This window comes from Bufo gargarizans, chromosome 1 (genome assembly GCF_014858855.1).
Source record: "Bufo gargarizans isolate SCDJY-AF-19 chromosome 1, ASM1485885v1, whole genome shotgun sequence".
Taxonomy (NCBI): domain Eukaryota; kingdom Metazoa; phylum Chordata; class Amphibia; order Anura; family Bufonidae; genus Bufo; species Bufo gargarizans.
In genome coordinates, this window is record NC_058080.1 from 66,134,532 (window position 1) to 66,155,493 (window position 20,962).

Consider the following 20,962-nt stretch of genomic DNA (forward strand, 5'->3'; position numbering starts at 1 on the left):
TTCTCCACATTGTATAGCCCTTTGTGGCCCAGTCTCCATGTCCTGTCCCTTTTTGAGCATTACCTGTAACGATCATGTGATTTATAGTGAATAAAATGAGATTTTTTTACCTTGCATAAATCCTTGCTCTATTTTTGTACAAGCTGCGCGAACAAGTGGATTAAGGCGCGTTAAATTATTATTTTATTTTTTAACCCCTCCAGCCCTATTGTACTATGCATTCTGTATTCAGAATGCTATTATTTTCCCTTATAACCATGTTATAAGCGAAAATAATAATGATCGGTGCCCCATCCCGATTGTCTCCTAGCAACCATGCTTGAAAATCGCACCGCATCAGCACTTGCTTGCAGATGCTTGCGATTTTCATGCAGCCCCATTCACTTCTATGGGGCCTACGTTGCGTGAAAAATGCACAAAATAGAGCTTGCTGCGATTTTCACGCAACGCACAAGTGATGCGTGAATATCACCGCTCATGTTCACAGCCCCATAGAAATGAAAGGGTCCGGATTTAGTGCGGGTGCAATACGTTCACTGCACCCGCACGGAAATCTCTCCCGTGTGAAAGAGGCCTTACATTTTCCTTTTGCGTTGCTTTTGATTTGAGTGCCATTAATTTATACCTTTTCATCTTAATAAATTTGCCTAAACTGTGACTCCTGTGAGACCATGGCCACTCTTCTCATCGCTTTTCTGATTTGATGGAGAGAAAAAAGAAAGTTGCAAAAAATTCAGCAAATTTAGCACAAAGCTTGAATATGTTCAAGAAAACAAAATACTTTCATGGTTGTCAGTCATTATATTTATTTATAGGCTAGTAATCACATCTGTTGCCTTTCAGGAAATGTTCTCAAAACTTGCCAAGTGAAACATCCTCCATGCTGAACGGTGACGGAAAAGGGGAGGAGCAAAACTTGTTGCTCAGCGCCACAATGTCGCAAGGAAAGGGTCTAGGACTTGGCCTGACAGATCAGTCCAGCCCTTTTGAATCTGCCTTTTCATCCTGGGCCAATGGCGACAATGGACAGAAATCCGAAAACCTCTTTGCTGCCTTTACAAAACCCTCAACTGTGTTCCCGAAGGGCTTTGAGTTTTCTGTGGAACGATTTTCTGAGAAGAACACCTTGACGGTGAAAGACTCTCCGCGGCCGGGAAGTTTTGAGCCATGTAAAAACCTAACGCGGCAGCCTCCGAGTGTGTTTGGTGCAACGACCGAGACCAAACCTGCGGGTGATTTACCACCCATAAAAACTGAATTCAACTCTAAGCCACCAAACATAATTTCTGTTCCAAAACTCAACAAAATAGAAGTTGCTCCCCACAAGAGTCCCATTAAAAATGATGGGGGTAAGTAGGCATAAAATACGTATTACTTATTCTCTTTGACACTTTAAAGTAAATCTGATTGTGACACAATGGATTACATACAGAATGAATATACTTTGTTCTAGTTGATTACTTATTAGACTTTGTTCCCTTGTTTGCAGTCACATATCCCAGATCTGTATTGCTGGACTCACAGAAGCTAAAGAGGCTCCAAGCAAGTGGTGATTGCTTTGTGCAGGACGGCTCTTGCAATAACATTGCTCCCCATTTGCACAAGTGTCGAGAATGCCGTCTGGACCGATTTGGACGCAGCAAAGAACAGCGAGATGCTGCAGTTTTCTGCCGCTTCTTTCACTTCCGGAGGTAAGGGTAATCCCCCCCTGAAGTTTACAGGGGTAATTGTGTGGTGGGGGCTGCTATATAGACACTCAACCCCACCAGGGTCAATTTCCATAACAGGAAACCCATGCAAACACTGGGAAAGCGTACAAACTCCATGCAGATGATGTCCCTAGTCAGATTCAAGTCAGGCTATCTGTAGCTGGTTTTTGAGGGGTGACTTCAAGCTTATGGCAGGCATACCGTTTGTATGTTGTGTTCATTGTAGACCAATAAAATGTATCCCACATCCACAAGATGCGAGATCGGTGCGAGTCCAGCCCCTGGGTCAAGTATGTACGTGCTACTGCTCTATTCATTCTCTGTTGGTCTGGAGATAGTACAGACTTTGCCATCTCTGCCATTTCCATAGAGAATGAATGGTGCTGGACCACACGTGCTTGATTGCTGCTGTCTTATGAATAGGGGTATTAGTTTTATATCTTGGTACAAAACATTTAGGCTCCTTCTGGTGGTGGCTACAAGTGTCAAGAATGTTAGGTTTTAAATCTGTGCTCGGCTGTTGGCGCTCTGTATCATGAAGATGGAGCTCCAGCTGCTAAATAAAAATTTATTAAGAAGCAGAATTTTCAGCTTTAGTGTAAAAAATAAAATGTCCACCACTGTCTGAAACACTACATCTTTCTTTTTCTCCTAGGTTATTCTTCAATAAGCATGGATTACTGCGGGAAGGTGGCTTCCTGACTCCTAATAAGTACGATGCTGAAGCAATAAACTTGTGGCTTCCTTTAGTGAACAGAGTTGTGGATTTGGACCTTGACACCGCAAAGTACATTCTGGCGAACGTAGGAGACCACTTTTGTAAGCTTATCTTGTCCGAAAAGGATGTTATGGCTTCTGTAGATCCACAAAGTAAGAACCTTGTGCTGACAGCGCTGAAAACTCCAGACTTTCTGTGACCATTCTGTTTAACCTATTTGTTTCCTGCAGAACAAGTGGCCTGGAAACGTGCAGTACGTGGCGTGCGGGAAATGTGTGATGTCTGTGACACAACCATCTTCAATCTCCATTGGGTTTGTCCTAAATGTGGCTTTGGCGTGTGTGTAGACTGTCACCGAATGAAAAAGAAGAGTATGAGCAGCGGTAAGTTCCAAAATCCATTTGCTTTTATCATTTTACTCTTTTCTTACTGGTCTTTGTAATTCCTGCTTGGCACTGTTCATTTATGTTTTTTTTCCCTTTCTCCCCTCGGTTAAAGGTAATGATGGAGCAGACGTATTCTCTTGGCTGAAGTGCGTTAAAGGGCAGTTACATGAGCCTGACAATCTCATGCCAACTCAGATCGTCCCGGGAAAAGGTAACTTACTTCTGCTTTGCAGACGGCAGCACTTTGTTACTCCTAGTGTAGCTCTAGTATTGTGATCGCCAAGTATAAGCCTCCCCTTTTAGGTGTGCAGGCTATAGCGTCATATAGTCCTTCTACATCACAGTTTTAAAACAAAAATGATTTAAAGGCTATAGACGCCTGGAGTATTCCTTTTTTTTATTATTGCATTCTACTTAGTTTATGTTGCAAATCATTTTTAATTTGGTCTTTATTCAAAATTTTCACCAGTTTTTTCCTCTGCAGCTTTATGTCTAGTTCTGTGACATCTTTGTCGGGGAACTGGAGATTAGATCATCTCTTGCTGAGAAGGAGAAGCGACAGTCTGCAGATGCCGCAAAGCTGTAGAGGAAAAACTGTTGAAAAATCTAATAAAGGCCATTTGAAAAAATGATTGTAGCCCAAAATAACACTAGTGCAGCGTAAAGGGTACAGCTACATGGCGACATTTCATGTACTGTATTTCAAGGATATGGCAATGTGACAAGCTGCTACTGCGACACGACAGTCGTAATTCTCTTTGCGGCTGCCACTGAGGTCGATGCCATTGAAATACATTGCATGAAATGTCGCGTGACACATGTTGCCATGTAGACCTAGCCTAAGTAGAATGCAATAAAAGTTGGCCCAAGGGTGTCCAAAGCCTTTAAATGTCCGCTCGTGAGACACAGAAGGGAAAAAAAATTGTATTAAACTTGACATTAAAGTGGTTCTGCAGTTCTTTTAAACTGATGACCTATCATCTGGATAGATAATCGGCATCTGATCGGCAGGGTCCGACACCTGGTACCCCTGCCGATCAGCTGTTTGAGAAGGCAGCAGCGCTGGCATTATTGCCGCGGCCTTCTCGCTTTTTACTGCAGGGGGTGAACAGAGCTTAGCCCCACCGAGGCCAGTGGTACTAGTGGTGATGTCACTGGGCCTGAGGAAAACAGAGAGAAGGCTGCGGTTTTCCTAGAGCGCCACTTCCTTTTCAAACAGCTGATCGGTGGGGGGTCCCGGGTGTCTATAGTTTGTATGCACCTCAAAGTAATGTTTGAAAAATCTGCAACTTTCCTGCAAAAACAAGGCCCTGAAGAGAGATGTAGATGTAAAAATAGTTATGGATAGAATTGTAAAAGCAAAAATGTATCTGGCCCTTACAGGGTTAATGTGGTCTCTTTTCCAGCTCTGTATGATGTCGGAGATGTTGTCCACTCTGTAAGGGGGAAGTGGGGAATAAAGTCAAATTGTCTATGTTCCAACAAACACCAAAAGCCTTTACCTAGACCGGTTGTGAAGGAAGAGCCAAAACAGGTATTTATTTTTTTGGCTGCCATGTGTGCTGGTTGAGAATTGCGTAGTTTCTCATAACTGATATTCCGTTCACAGACGTCTTCTAGCTCTGAATCCACAAACGGATCTCCGCAGCCGAGCAATTTACCTGCACAGGATCCATTGATGGCTAATAGTAAAACGCCTTCATCTTCCCTCCCCGGGCCTTTGAGTTGGCTAACCAATCTTCCTAACACAAACGTGAAGAAGGAAAACAAAGGTACGTCAGGCAATAGGGAAGCTAGTGCCAGAAAGAGATCATTTCGGCAGTCCTGTACCATCGAGAATCTAATGCAAAATAGTTATTCTGTAGCAGTCAGCGCAAAGATATAAAACTCCTATATAGATAGGAATGCATTGTTAGTTTACTGCTCCTATGAGGGGAAGATGTGATCTGCTAGTATAATAGTAAATTTGTAGAATTAGGATAACAGTATGGTCTGTTGTTAGATAGAGAAGTCTACAGAAGATGACTGCTTTTAACAGTTTTACGTGTGATGCTGTAATTGACTCGCTCACTCCACCTTCCCTCTCTGATTGCAGTGATGGTCTGACTGAGTGAGTGAAGCTAAGGTTACTTTCACACTGGCATTTTGGCTTTCCGTTTGTGAGATCCCTTCAGGGTTTTCACAGGCGGTCCAAAACGGATAAGTTTGGCCCTAATGCATGCTGAATGGAAAAGAATCCACTCAGAATGCATCAGTTTGCCTCCGTTCCGTCTCCATTCTGCTTTGAAGGCGGACACCACAATGCTGCTTGCAGCGTTTTGGTGTACGTTTGACGAAACTGAGCCAAATGGATCTGTCCTGACAAACAATGTAAGTCAATTGGGAGGAATCGGTTTTCTATGACGCAATAGAAAACTGATCCGTCCTACATTGACTTTCAATGGTGTTCAAGACTGATCCGTCTTGGCTGTGTTAAAGATAATACAAACGGATCCGTTCTGAACTGATCCGTCTGTGCAGATCCATGACGGATCCGCACCAAACGCGAGTGTGAAAGTAGCTGTATGACATGCTAAAAGTAAAAAAATAGAAATAAGTTATGTTGGGGTCTATTTAAAGTGCAGTTTTATTAAAGTAGACGTTTTAGTGTCATGCTTCAGTGACCTCTTCTGCCTGGGTCCTCAAGTGTTTATTCTGATCTTCCTGCAGATAACCTCTTCACATCTGCACTGAAAACGGAAAACAAAGCACTACCCTCTTTTGCTAGTTTCGGAAAGCCAGCTTCCGCGTTGCAGCCATTCAATAGCTCAATATTTTCTCCTATGAGCAGTAACAGTTCTGGATTCTTAAGGAACCTCCTCAATTCTTCAACTGTGAAGGTGAGCTTGTGTTCTTGTCTTATAACTGGTCGCAAATTATGGTTCTTTTTATGAGGTTATGGTCAACTTTATTTCCCTTAAATTGTCATTGAGATGTCAGAAGGTGGCAGAATTCAGGTGTCCCTGTGGCCGCCAGTAAGAGGTTTAGAGATGACCAGAACCTGCTGTGTACTGACGAGGAGCAGATACTCCAACATGATCCTGCATGCACATAGGTGTCTCTGGTGTGTCATGTTTCAGGTCCTTAATCCCTTAACGCATAAGGCCGAATGCACACGGCCGTTGTTCACGGCCGTGTGCGGTCCGTGGAACCGCGGCCTGGATTCCTCCTGAGAGCAGGAGCGCACGGCGTCATTGGTTGCTATGACGCAGTGCGCTCCCTGCTGCCGCCACAGTACAGTCATACACTGGTATAGATCATACCAGTGTGTTACTGTATTGTGGCGGCAGCAGGGAGCGCACGGAGTCATAGCAACCAATGACGCCGTGCGCTCCTGCTCTCAGGAGGAATCCAGGCCGCGGTTCCACGGACCGCTCGCGGCCGTGAACAACGGCCGTGTGCATTCGGCCTAATGCTGTACGGCATTATGCGACCACATTTGTATGGAGCGGGTCTCTGCTGTGAGCCACCACACCCTTCATTTAACTCCTCAGGTGCCAGGATCAACACTAATCGCAGCACCTGTGGAGTTAGGCAGAGAGTTGCGGAACCCTCTGCCTTCCGATCGGAGCCCCCGCTGCTGAAGCCTTCCAGGCCTGCCATGGCAATCTTCATGCTGAACTGCTTAGCATGCACAGTGTACAAAATCTTATTTCAATGGTGCCTGTCAATTATTCAGGAGCAAGCTGCCTTCCAGAAGCCATTTGGTGCTCCTTTCCTTCTGACCCCTGTGGTACGCCCATATAGCAGTATACAAGCACATACATGGTATTTCCGTAATCGGTAGAAAATGGGCAATAAATTAGGGGGTGCATTTTCTCCAGTTCCCCCATGTGAAAGTGAAACATTTGGACCTAAGTGACTTAATAACTGAATTGGTTCTTTAAAAAAATTAGTTTTGTAACATTTCTGGAAAATCTAAAATTAGCATCTAAAATTTAAAGCCATCTGACATCCTAAAAAAAGAAAGAAAAAAGACATTTACAAAATGATGCCAACATAAAGTAGACATATGGGGAATGATGAGTAACTATTTTATTAGGTATTACTATATGTCTTAAATGTAGAAAATTTCTAAGATGGTGAATTTTCTGTAAATTTTGATGGTTTTCCCAAATAAAGGGAAAAAAAATTGACTCAAATTTATCACTTACATAAAGTACAACGTGTCACGAGAAAACAATCTCAGAATCTGTGAGATAAGTAAAAGCATGCCAAAGGTATTACCACATAAAGTGACACAGGTCAGATTTGCAAAAATAGGCCTGGGCAGGAAGGTGAAAACAGGTCTAGGGTAGAAGGGGTTAATGAGTCGCACATAGGCTTGCAGGGTAGCTACCCATGGGTGGTACTGGAGAGAGTTTCCTTCCATTTGGAGGAGAGTAGTTTGCATGATGTTTCTTCCGAAATCAATGACGTTCCATTCAAACATGCGCGTAATTGGTGAACATAACTAATATTTTCATAAATATGTTTGTTTTTTAATAACAAATTTGTTATACCTTTCATTTATATGTTTGTATTCGACAAAAAAGAACAAGGGACTACGATCCTTCAATGTAGAAAATATTAAAAAGCTTTTTTTTTTGTGTGTGCTTTTGTTTGCAGCCTGAGGGTGGTGGTGAGAAGAGCACACCTAAACTGCTAGATGACATATTTGCATCTTTGGTTCAAACCAAGCCTATGACTGACCCAGTCAAGAGGCCACATGGCCTTGCTGTTCAGCCCAGTCTGATGGGATTCAATACCCCGCACTACTGGCTCTGTGACAATAGGTTGCTTTGTCTGCAAGATCCCACCAATAAGAGCAACTGGAACGTCTTCCGTGAATGTTGGAAACAAGGACAGGTAAGCGATATTGGAGTAAATCGGCGCTCTTGCTCTCTTCTCTGGCCAGTGCTTTTATTGCTTGTGGTCCATTGTCTGCGATTCTTAGAACATCTGGTGCTGCTTTTGTTACGTGTTCATCATAACATTTCTGTCTTCCAGCCTGTCATGGTATCTGGAGTGCACCATAAATTGAATTCTGACCTTTGGAGACCCGAATCCTTCAGGGATGAGTTTGGGGAGCAAGAAGTTGACTTGGTGAACTGTAGGACAAACGATATCATCTCAGGAGCCTCTGTTGGAGACTTCTGGGACGGCTTTGAACATATATCAAGTAAATATGATTTGATCTGTTCACTTTTTACAAGAAGCTAAAGTGCAAATTTAAAGGGGTTGTCCAGGTGTAGGCAAACATGGCTGCTTTGCGCCAGAAACAATACAACAGGTGTCCATGGGTTGTGTCTGGTATTGCAGCTCTGTTCCATTGGTGAAAATACTGCAGGTCTGCCTTATCATAGATGTGGCTGTCGGGTTGTAATAATTCAATTAAGAATTATTAATTATGGTCATAAAAAAAATTAATCATAAAAAAAATTATTTTATAAAATTTGTCATAAATTCTTAAAATCATGACCTGGTGAATTGTAGACAACCTAATTGATACAATTCACATCTGAGGCCGACTATTTCCTCAGATAAATAAGTTATTTTTGACGTGAGATGACGTTAATGATAAAACATGTAGTCCTGCATTATACAATAATACACAGGTTTATAAAAATATGCAGATTTATTGGATACAAGGTTATAAACATATATAAGTAAATAAACACAATGATACATGCAAATGAATATATATAGCGTTAATATAAAGCATTACAAGCTTAACAATACATGTGAGTGGAAATAACTTGTCACATTATAACCAAGCTATTATTAGGTTGGGATATCAAAGTAGGAACATAAGTTATACGTATATATATTACTTTTGTTCAGAGAAAACCTCATGATATCGGGACGAGCATGTCTATTCCTAGACATCAATATGGAATGCTAAATACATTCTTCCCCCCTCTAACCAACTACACATCACATGACTTCAGGCATGGGCAAATCCATTCAAGGATATAACTTGGAAGAGATAACTATCCTTCCGCCCCATCCTGGACTATTTTCACACATATGACTTTGGTAAGACTATTAAGACAAATGACAGGGATATATGATCTTTGCTAGACCATATCTTAAATGGAAAGGACTTGAAATAAGTCTTTCCTGTGGGAAACCATCACTTAGCTTGGCGAAGAATGTTCTATCAATATATATATATCTAAGCAATTATTTACTGCTTTGCTAGATTATGAGTCTTGATTCTTCTGCAGGTAGAATGAAGTCTCACAATATCCTAAAACTACATCTCAATATGGAGATGATCAATTAATTTAATTATGTATTTATTCGCCAATCTAGATGGTATAATTTCACCCACACTATCAAATTCGTCTTAATAAAATGAAATATCATTTTCTGTATCTCTTACCAAGTCCTAGTAGAAATCTCACTTCTGCTCCTAGGAAAGCTGGATGGTCCATCATAGCACATCTCACCATGGCTTCCATCTTGATAGACCCCTTTAGACAGCTTTACTTCTCTTTCCTCTCTTTCTTGTGCGTGTCTATCTTCTCTGTCTCCTGCGTATGGTTTATGATCACAAACTTATCAGTTAGACACACCTTCCTAGTTTGGAGCTTTCCAATCATTGTCGGATGGGTGTGATCATTGATAAGAAATGACATCATAACCTTACCCAGAATGCACTTTTGCTACTGTTGTAATGTCACCTACTCATACCTAGGTGGCACTGCTGTGTAAGCTATTTGCATCATAGTATAAAGGGTTAACTTCTGTAAGTCTGAATAGAGGTATAATATACAATTGACCTTAAAAGCTTTAATTCAAGGCTATAGGGATTAGATTTGACACTTGTAGCAATTAGAGACAGACCTCCAGGCGTCTCTCTGGATGTTTCTCTCACTGTTTATTTGTGTATCGTAAATAATTTGAATGGCTTTGTTTTCTTAGAGATATCAGTATCTCCTGTTACACCAAAGAGGTGAATAATTGTTACAAAACATACATCTTCACAGACACTCTTTTAGAGACAAAGATTCTCCTAATGAGAAATATATATAATATACTGGATACATGTTGTCTTCATAACATATAACAGTATAATATAATATATATTATATGTTCTACTGATTGTCTTATGCTAAGGACTAAGGTTCATTAAATGAATACATGAATATTATATATTTGCTTCATTGATAAATGCCTAATTGTGTAGGTAATTATCACCAGCTGCATAGAGCTTATCTTTACCTCCCGTCATAAATTTTAAAGTAGATAAGAAGGCCTCTTCTCAGACTGGTACACTCATGAGAAGAATAACACTAAAAAGTAGAAACCTTCGTGTGACCTTACTTTGGCCTTCTCAAGACATACAAAATTGTAACTATAGTGAGCATGGCTCTTAAAGGTAATGAACATCCACCTTGACTAAAAATGAATTGGATATCAATGTATTTACCTATGAAAAGGCACGACATGGCACTTGTTTTGGATATAAGGGGCCATGTTTTCTAATCCTGGACAACCCATAACTTGGGCTTACGAAATGTCTAGACTTCTTTTCCCCAGAACTGGCACCGTCTGTCCATGTGCTGTGTCTTGTATTACCGTTAAAACCCTGTTCTGGTGAATGAGGCAGATTCTACCTTTGCACAGATATTGCACTGTTTCTGGAATGAAAGTCGATCCTTACAAGATGGCAGGAGAGCTGACACTTTTCATAATTTTTTGTTGTTGTTTTCCAGTACTACAAAATTGATGACTTACCTTTTTTAATAGGCCCTCAATAGTAGATCGGTAAAGGACTTCTGACACTTGTGGATCAGCCGACTGGGCACCTTGTCCCTTCATTGGTTACCAGGCACAGCTATGCATGTTTGGTTGTGCCCGCTACTGCACCTCGGTACCACTTACTTGAACGAGACTGAGCTATAGAACGTGCATAGGCACTGGTAAATAAATGTACTGCCGGATAAAGGACGAGGACGTAGCACATTATGGAGTGCTGTGGTAACTTGAGTAAGCTGATCGTCTGGGGTCTCGGAGATCTGATATTTATGGCTTATCCTAAGGATAGGTAATCCATTTTGTAGTCACAGAGAACACATCACCCGTAGTCTATAGTCACAAAGGCCGGATCACCCCTTTTAAGGCTAGAAAGTATCTGACTGTAAATGTTTTTAAAGGGATTTCCAGCAGGAAGAAATATATATTATTGAAAAATCTATTCTCCCGAGCATCTCCAGATACGTAACGGATTTAAATGAATCTGTCACCAGCGACCTCCCCTATCCAGCTGTTTGCACAGACACATAGCTGTGGGTCACCTGATTTAAAACGCAATTTTTCTTTTGTTGATCTAAAGCTCCCGAGTCATGATACATTTTTTAAATATACAAATTAGAGCTTTAGTGCAATGCAGGCGTCACCATTGCTCTTATTGCGCCCAAGCTCCACTCCTTTCTGCGGCCAGACCCTGATGGAGGGCCAGACAGTGACAAAGCGGCATGAGAGGGGCGGAGATGGGTACGACAAGAGCAATGGTGACGCACTCATTGCACCAAAGGCCTAATTTGCATATTAAGATATAGTGTCATAACGGAGCCTTGGCATTTTAATCAGGGGAACCACAACTACGTGTCTGTGCAAAAGGCTGGATAGGGGGGGGTCGCTGGTGACAAATTCCCTTTAAAAGCCACGGGGCTGATTAAAATCTGTGGTCCTGTGAGGTTTACTGTGTCTGTAAGATACGTCTCCTTCTGTTACAGGACGTCTTAAAAATGATGCTGGAGAACCAATGGTGCTGAAATTGAAGGACTGGCCTCCTGGTGAAGACTTCAGAGATATGATGCTATCGCGGTACGTCCTCTACTTCTTGTTTCTCACATTTCACTACATTGTGAGAGAAATGCTTTCCACGATGTTGTACTGTACATCATAGATGGTCCGCATGTAGTAACCTTATTATTCTCCTCCCACAGGTTTGATGATTTAATGAACAATATTCCACTGCCCGAATACACAAAGAGAGAAGGCAAGCTAAATCTCGCCGCTCGGCTTCCTCCTTACTTCGTTCGTCCCGACTTGGGACCTAAAATGTACAATGCTTATGGTAAGACGTCATTAGAATTTGATATTGTGAATATTATTAATGGTCTGTACAGATGGTTCCTGCATATGTGATAGTTTTAACCAAATGGATCAGATATCTTGGTAAAGGCTCTCTGACACAATTCTTTTTCTTTATTTTATTAATTTAGGTTTAATTACTCCAGAGGATCGGAAATATGGAACAACCAACCTCCACCTGGATGTGTCTGATGCGGCTAATGTGATGGTCTATGTAGGAATCCCAAAGGATGGGGGTGATCAGGAGCAAGGTAGGGTTCCTGTTTAGTTCACGTTTGAAGGATATTGTTTTTGTAGCTGCTAATTTGAGAGGTTAATCACTCTTGCTGGGTTTCTGTTACAGAAGTGCTTAGGACCGTACAGGACGGAGATGCAGACGAATTGACCATTAAGAGATTTGTGGAGTTCCAGGAGAAGCCTGGAGCTTTATGGCATATCTATGCAGCAAAGGACACTGAGAAAATACGGCAGTTCTTGAAAAAGGTATTTAAATAAAGTGAGAGAAATGGCTTTAAAGGGGTTAACCCAAGAAGCAGAACAAAACTCTGCATTAATTGACATTCATGATCTAATAAGGCAAAACATGCAGTTCTGTTCACTTTCTGTTGGGAGGGCAGCATTGTGCCCAACATGACTCTTAAAGGGGTTGTCTCACTTTAGCAAATGGCATTTATCATGTATAGAAAGGTAATACAAGGCACTTACTAATGCATTGCTATTATCCATATTTCCTCCTTTGCTGCCTGGATTTGTTTTTTCATCACGTTATACACTGCTCATACTGAGGGGTTACGACCACCCTGCAGTCCAGCATCGGTGGCCGTGCTTGCACACTATAGGAAAAGGCACCAGCCTGTCTGGTGGGAGCACACATAGGCACATATGCAGCAGTCCACATCCTGGCCACCTCGTGTCTGCACTGGTGGCCGTACCTCCTGGAAACGGGCCGTGTATAATGTGATGGCAAAAGGGATAAAGGAGGCAATATGTACAATCGCAATACATTAGTAAGTGCCTTGTTTAAACGTTTTCTACATGATTTGTCTACAACTGAAAATCACAAAATTCCCCAAAGATTTTGATTATGTCTATAATAGTCTACTTATTTGACCGCGTTACCCAATTATGCCAGGCCACTTGTAAATAACATGTTTTAAATTTATTAGAACTAGTAGCAATTTGGGATAGACATGTTCTGATGAATGTTGACTTACTCATCTGATCAAACATGGCGATGTCTGCTGGGGACCTGTGAGCCACCCGACCCCTGACAGATCACTGTAAAGCCTCTTTCACACAAGCGTATTTGGAATCCGTATATCATCCAGATTTTATGTACCATAAATCTGCTGCTTGGGAACCTATCTCCGGGATTTTGTAGAGCTGAGCAGATGGGTTCCTAGATGGCCGCTAGGACATCCGCAATACCCAGTCCCCATAGCTCTGTGTGCTTTTATTGTGTAAAAAAATAAAAACTATTTGATACATATGCAAATTAACCTGAGACAGCCAGCACCGCCCCGCATCCTCAGAATCTCCTCCTTGCTCCCCAACGTCAGAAAGCTAGAGCGCCGTAATCTCGCGATGTGCGAGCTTCCATACATTTTTATTTTTTTACATGTCTGATTTATGCTTTCCAAGCACAGCGCCATATATTGTATAGTGGCTCCATTCACTTCAGTGGGGCTGAGCGCGATACCAAGCACAGCCGTTATACAGTGTATGGCGCTATTCTTGGAAGGCAGCGGAGCTCACGAGCGCTGGTGCCTTCTCAAACAGCTGATCAGTGTGGGTCTTAGGTGTCGGACCCCCACTATCATATACTGATGACCTTTCCTGAGGATAGGTCATCCCTATCAAAATCTCAGAAAACCCCTTTAATTAGACTAAAGATTTTCAGCAGTAAATGGCATTACTGCCTGTGATACTAGTGACCGATCCTGTTTGTGAACTTGACCCAGATGAATGAATGCCCATTGTTTTTTGTTATTTTGTCTTCATTAGGTGGCAGAAGAACAAGGCCAAGAGAACCCTCCAGATCATGATCCAATTCATGATCAGAGTTGGTACCTGGATAGTACGTTAAGGAAGAGGCTCCTCCAAGAACATGGGGTTCAGGGATGGGCCATTGTACAGTTCTTGGGAGATGCTGTCTTCATTCCAGCCGGAGCCCCCCATCAGGTATGGGTCCTCTAAATGCTTAGAATGTAGCATCCTTTCTTCCCCCTCACGCCTATTGTTACACTGACCAGCTTGATGCTGATGTGTGCTTGTTCTAATACCTTCTCTGATCTTCTCAGGTTCAAAACTTGTACAGCTGCATAAAAGTTGCCGAGGACTTTGTTTCTCCAGAACACGTGAAGCACTGCTTCTGGCTGACTCAGGAATTCCGCTATCTCTCCCATACACACACAAACCACGAGGACAAGCTTCAGGTACCTATCCGCTGTGCAGAGTCAGTTGTGATAGATTGTGTGATTTCCAGGGCTCTGTGAAATGAATGTCCATCTTATGATCCTTTCCTTAAACTGTAAAAATAAAGGGGTTGTCCGGGAATAAAAAAAACGTGCCCGCAGCTTGCCTTTGCTATTGAAAGATGGACTTGGCCTTAGCTGCCCCGTGCCGCTGTGGTCCTGTGCATTGGCTCCTGCGTGTGCATCTTCCGGTCCGTGACTAGTTTACTTCCTCCGGGCATGGGCTCGGTTTCTTGCCCTGCTGCAGGACAACCCCTTTTAAGAGCTCATGCATACAAGCGATAATAAAGGGAACCGGTCATCAACTTTATGCTAACCTCACTGAGGGCATCATAAAATAGTGAAAGAAATTCTGATTTAAGTGGTGTCACTTGAGCTAAAAGTAAGCAGTTGCCGAGAACCAGCATCATAATCATTGCAGCCCAGGCCTTGAAAAGAGTCAAATCTACCTGAGAAGTCATGGTAATTCCTAATCTCCTGCTCTCTCTGTCCATCGGCTGATGATTCGCAGTTCTCTCCTAGAGAGAAAGGGAGAAAAACTAGGTAGAAGACTGTCAATCATCAGCAGGTGGGCAGGAGAGCAAGAATTCATGAATAACCATGACTCTTCTCAGGTGGCCGTGACTCTTTTCTCCAGGCCCAGTCTGCAATGATTGTGATGTTGGTTCTCGGCAACCACTTACTTTTAGCTTAAATGACAGACCGCTGAAATCAACTCGCCTGTCTCTACTTTATTCTGCTGTTAGTATGGGCAGCATAAAGTGGATGACAGATTCTCTTTAAACTTGTGAGTTCGATCAGTGAAAAACTGATGTTTTCCCTTCAGTTTGTCTTCAATGTTTTTTCACAGACCCATTGACTTGAATGGACAAGTGCTGCATGAAAAACACAAAGTATGGCTTGTGCTTTTCAAGCAGACCCAATAATTTCTACTTCTTGCGTAAAAGATGGAAAATGCTGCATGTGTTTTCTCATAGAGCGATCTTTTGTGACAATAAACACCCATGTGTATAAACCCGGGTCAGTTTTAAACATGGGTGGCATCCATGTGTGATGCTTACTCTGCGGCAAGAGCCTTAAGTCTGCTTAAAGGGGTAATCTCACTGCAACAAATGGCATTTCTCATGTAGACTCGTAATACAAGGCACTTACTAATGTATTGTGATTGTTCATTTCTTGCCCATATTCATTGGGGGGGGGGGGGGGGGCAGGAACCGTGGGTATAGCTATGTCCTCTAGGAGGCGTTGACACTAGTAAAAGCTGTTAGCTCCTACCCTGGCAGCTATACCCCTCCAGCCTGGAGAGAGAGAGCTTCAGTTTTTTTTCTAGTGTCCATAGAAGGAAAGACCTCCCTGATTATTATTTTAGGTTTTTATTTTCCTTCTTTTAGGTGGAAAACAGTGGACGCCTTGCCTCCCTGTTTTCCGGGGGAGCACGCCAGCGTTGGTCCGCCACGCTGCCTCCTCACCCACAAGAAGACAAGGTGGACCAGGGCAGCCTCGCTCCCCTGCCTCCCGCCAGCAGTGCCAGTAGCTGAAGGGGTGACCCTGCTGCATCAGAGGAAGGGTGAAGATTGCGGCAGGACAGAAGATGAGGTGAGTACACGGGACTAGGTAAGTATGTTTAACCCTCCCTCCCTCGTCGTCATTGTCAGCAGGGCTAGCCTATACTCAGGGGTTCAAGACACCATGATGGCCAACGGTTACATACTTTAATCAGGGTTGGGACACCCTGTCTGTGTAAATCAATAGGCCCTCCTCAGCCCTCATCTCTTGGACTCGCATTAGGTTGCAGTACAGTGTGCCATATTATCCCCTCAGGCGAAGTTCCTCCGTTCTACAGCGGGAGGCCGAGCGCACCGCTGTGGACCGGAGCGCTCGGTCAGGCATGCAGAGGGGGAGCGGAAGAGGCTCCTGCTTCCCACACCTACTGCCATCATCCACCCCTTTCGGGAGCAGACCGCGCTGCAGTGTGAGCGCGCTGCTCCGGAGGGGGTTAACAGCAGCGCGATTGGTCGTGCACCGCATGGTTTTCCGACCCACGCTTTTTTTGTCTGCCACGGGGGGGGGGTGTAATACTCTTGGCCGCGTTAAAATCGGGATGCTCCCTGGCGCTAGCTTGGCAGTTGCGCCTGTTCAGCGCCCTTCCACGTAGGGTTTTTAAGGTAGCTCTACTTAACTGGGGCAGTATGGTACGTGGCTTCTACGGATAGTCTCAGGCCTCCCCCTCAGTTTTTCGCTGACTGGGCAAGCGATGGCTACTACTGTGGGAGCGGTATTGCATTACCACTTTATGCTTGGGTTCTTTCTGCACAGCTCTTTTGTCAGGCGTTGGACTCTTTTAGCACTGAATTCGGTGGCCTCTGCGGGTGGCCCTCTCTGCTGGGGTATGGGGCTAACAATACAGTGTGGCTTCCTCCTCAGGCGGTTTTTGCACAGCCACTTAATCCTTGGCTACTTCTGTATAGCGCCGGTCTAAGAAGGGGAATGGGCTTAGACCTAGCCTATTCTTCTCCTGTCTTTTCCTCCTCTGATTCATAGCCAACCCGCATGCCTTGGTAGTTCCTACGTTGCTACCTTCCTTTATCTGCATTTACACGGGGTATTCGTTTGGTGGCCTTCCATTCCAGGCACGATCCAGTCCCGACTGGTGGGCTGTGGCACCCTCCACATCCTTCTTTCTACAGGGACTCTTCCATTGGTCCGGGTGTGCTAACTGTATCTACACGAAAGCTTCCCACCTTCTCTCCAGAGCCAGAGTTCCGGAAGCATGCAACGTGGACGCCCTGATTTCTCCTTGGCGGGAGTTCTCCTTCCTTATGTGTTTCTTACCCTCCTTCCCAGGGTTCTACGGAAACTCAAGCTGGGGGACATTACCACAAATCCTAGTCGCGCCGAATTGATCCCGTCGCGCGTGGTACGCCGACCTAGTTCGCCTTCTAGGAGATGTTCCTTGGTCACTGCCACTCAGACTACCTCTTCACAGGGTCCGGTCCTACATCAGCGTTTAGGGTCTTTTGTTTGACGGCGTGGCTATTGAAACTGCCATTCTGATGTGGAGAGGGTTTTCGGCGGATGTCATCTGCACTATGATTCAGGCCAGGAAGCCTGCTTTGGATCGATTAAGACCTAGAGGTCCTTCCTGGGCTTCTGTGAAAGCCGGGACATCCCGTCACTCCGTTTTTTTTTTTTCTCTCCCCGCGACTATCAGGATTGGACCTGGTTTAGCCCTTAGTCCTTGATGGGTCAGGTGTTGGCGCTTCTATCCTGGGGCGGCTTCCAGTGTACCCTGGTTTCTCTGGTGCCATGGAAACCTTCCTAAGGGAGTGGCACATACGGTTCCTCTGTACCGTCCTTACCGCCTTGGGATCCGTATATAGTTTTCTCAGCGTTTCAGTCTTCTCCCTTTGAGCCCTTGTGGGAGATCTCACTCCGGCTCCTGTCCTACATGGTAGTCTTTTCACATCCATCAGACGGGCGTCAGAGTTGGGGGCGCTCTCTTGCAGAAAGCCTTCCTGGTTCTTCACAAGGAAGGCGGTTCTCCGGCTCATTCCTCCTTCTCCCGAAGGTGGTCTCTGACTTCCATATCAATGAAGAAATTGTCCTTCCTTCACTGTTTCTCCCCTTCACACCCTACGGAAGGGAGTTACGTTATTGGACGTTGTCTGAGCTCCGATCATTATTTGGCAGCCTCCAGTCTCTTCCGGCATACGGACCCCCTTTTTGTCTCCGAAGGGTCCTCGCTAGGGATTGGCAGCCTCTAAGGTGGTGATTGCACGTTGGATTCGGTCTGCAACTGCTGGAGTATACAGCTCCCGGAGCAGGGTTCCGCCCTTAGGTGTTGCGGCTCACTCCACAGAGCGGTGGGCACTTCTTGGGCTCGGAGGAATCGCGCTTCGGCTGCTCAGGTCCTCCTTACACTTTCTGTAAGGCAGCTACTTGGTCCTCCTTACACTTTCACAAAAATTTACCAGGTGCATACTTGTGCGTCGGCAGTCGCTGCCTTGGGCGGCGTGGTCTTGCAGGCGACAGTTCTTAGATGCCTGCAGGGACGCTTGCTTCCATGGGTCTGTGGTTTCCCTCCCTGTGGACTGCTTTTTGACGTCCCACGGTTCCGGTGTCCCCCAATTAATATGGATGAGAATAGGAGATTTTTGTATAACTTACCAGTAAAATCTTTCTCGCTCTTCATTGGGGGATACAGCACCCACCCAGTATAGTTGTTCAACCACAGTTATAGCTGTTGCCGGTTAGAACCCCGTTAGGTCTTTTGGCATGGTTGGTGTTCCATGTTTTTTCTTTAGCTTGCTTCTCCTACTGCTTGTACACAAACTGAAGCTTTCTCTCCAGGCTGGAGGGGGTATAGCTGCCAGGAGAGGAGCTAACAGCTTTTACTAGTGTCAACGCCTCCTAGAGGACATAGCTATACCCACGGTTCCTGTGTCCCCCAATGAAAAGCGAGAAAGAGATTTTACTGGCAAGTTATACAAAAATCTCCTTATTGCTTCCTGTGTTGGCTGGATTCATTTTTCCATCGCATTATACACTTCTTGTATCCTGGGGTTACGGCCAACTGGCACAAAAAAGGAAAAAGCATCGGCCTCTCTGGTGGATGGGATAGCGGGAGCACTTACGCAGCAGCTTCTGTCCCGGCTACCGCTGCAGCACCGTAACCCATAGACACGTGTATAATTTGATGGGAAAAATGAATGCAGCGAGCAAAGAAAGCAATATGGACAATCACAATACATTAGGAAGTGCCTTGTATTTACTTTTTCTACATGATAGTGATGCTGAAGTGATGCAACCCCTTTAAAGAGCGTGAATGTGTACGAGGCTCTGTCTTAGAAGGTTGCTCCAGCCCCTGTAAACATGTGACTATGGCTGCAGCTATCGACTATTTTTATAATTGAGTATTCTATCGATTTAATCCAAAAATGAATAGAGTACTCGAATAACAAAAAACAAATTAAAAGAATGTTTGTTTGTTTGTTTTTCTTTATAAAAACTCATCAGCTTCCCACTCGGTGCCATCAGCTTGCCAGTGCCACGTCCCGAGCGCCAGTACTTACCTTTCCTGTAGGGGCGCCGCTCCATAGCTCCTCCATCTTCTCCGCACGTTGCACTGTCGTTCTGACATCACACAGCGTCGGGTCATAGTGTGCGCTTACGTGCACTATGACCTGACGATGTGTCAGGATACAGTACAGTGCGGGCAGGTGGATGACCACGGAGTGGTGAGTAATAGCAAGCACTTCACTGCCGCTCCGTGGTCACATGACACAAACAAATCCTCGATGCAAAAAAATTTGCGCCGAGGATTATTTTTATTTTTTTGTGTCGATTTACTCTATTTCAGTCCTACATGTGACCTGGTGGACTGGTAGTGAGAATTTGGCTGACAGATACATATAATGACGTCTGTTCTCCCTGCAGGTGAAGAATGTGATCTACCATGCTGTGAAGGATGCGGTGGCAGTACTGAAAGCAAATGAAGCCAGCCTAGGAAAGGTTTAATACTGATGCATGGATTCATTGGATAGACTTCTTCTGGCAGCTTTTTCCTCCCCTTCTACTCCAATCACTAGCTCTTTGAACTTTTACCTCATACAAGACATGAACTTTTTAGGAGATGTTTACAATCCCTGGGATCGATCCATTTGATAAGTCCAGCACGACATTGATCCTACTCTCCAGAGCTGCATTGTTCAAACTACTAACATCTCCTCTCTTCAGAGGTGCCATACTCTATGACGAAAAACCAAAACTTTTTTTAGACTGTACGAAATATACCTCTTGTTTTTGGAAACTCTCTAAAAACATTGTGTAAATCGGCTTTTTATCCGCAAATTCGAGGCTTGTAGGACGGCAACAATAGAAAAAAAACTTTTTTCTTTTTTAAATGAGAACTTATTGTAGCCATGATGCATTGCTAGAAGTAAAATGTAAATAAGCAGGCTGTTATAAATTTACATTGATTTAGAACTAGCACTGATGTGCTTGGAATTGTGTAATTAAATACTTTTTTTATTTTATTTTAGATTTTGTTCGCTTGTTTGACTTTCATTTAATTAACAATTCGATTTGGGTTGTTCTCTTTTGACCATATTGGAGAAAGGGAGAGGGTGGGAGGGATGAGGACAGTGGCCCATTATCCATGGGTCTTTCAAAACACTTGTCATTTTTTTGTATTATTACTTCAATACTTGAGGAAAAATAATAAACTGTAATTTTTTGTTTGTATAGTTTGTGTTATTGCTTTGAGTATTACATCCACCGATATTGATCTTTCAATGAAACCTCTTCAAAACACCACCTCTTTAAGCAGGCCTACATTTATATAAATGCATTTTTGAAAGTGATGACCATTGGGAGCTTTCGATCCTCGAAGTGGCTTCGCTCAAAACTTCAGATTAATGCTGTACGGAGATCTGTCTCTGTACAGTATTAAAATGTATGGGCTCCGATGAGGCAAAGTGAGTTATTTGTGAAGTCCGGCGAGACTTTGTTCAATAACCTTCAATATTTGATTTTTAAACTGAAAAAAAA

General features: G+C 43.7%; 1 protein-coding gene across 1 annotated transcript in view; it reads left to right on the plus strand.

Annotated features, from left to right (window-relative positions):
- Nucleotides 1-20,656, plus strand: part of LOC122939823 (lysine-specific demethylase 3A-A-like) — a 42,976-nt gene extending 22,320 nt beyond the window's left edge. Inside the window, exons 11-27 of the mRNA XM_044295998.1 lie at nt 844-1,349; nt 1,490-1,691; nt 2,365-2,579; nt 2,658-2,810; nt 2,926-3,024; nt 4,220-4,347; nt 4,423-4,585; nt 5,523-5,692; nt 7,461-7,700; nt 7,842-8,013; nt 11,579-11,669; nt 11,792-11,922; nt 12,071-12,190; nt 12,283-12,422; nt 13,944-14,120; nt 14,240-14,374; nt 19,850-20,656. Of these exons, the coding sequence (XP_044151933.1) occupies nt 844-1,349; nt 1,490-1,691; nt 2,365-2,579; nt 2,658-2,810; nt 2,926-3,024; nt 4,220-4,347; nt 4,423-4,585; nt 5,523-5,692; nt 7,461-7,700; nt 7,842-8,013; nt 11,579-11,669; nt 11,792-11,922; nt 12,071-12,190; nt 12,283-12,422; nt 13,944-14,120; nt 14,240-14,374; nt 19,850-19,930 (2,923 nt within the window). The 3' untranslated portion in view covers nt 19,931-20,656. The remainder of the gene's footprint in view (nt 1-843; nt 1,350-1,489; nt 1,692-2,364; nt 2,580-2,657; nt 2,811-2,925; nt 3,025-4,219; nt 4,348-4,422; nt 4,586-5,522; nt 5,693-7,460; nt 7,701-7,841; nt 8,014-11,578; nt 11,670-11,791; nt 11,923-12,070; nt 12,191-12,282; nt 12,423-13,943; nt 14,121-14,239; nt 14,375-19,849) is intronic.
- Nucleotides 20,657-20,962: the final 306 nt, after the last annotated feature.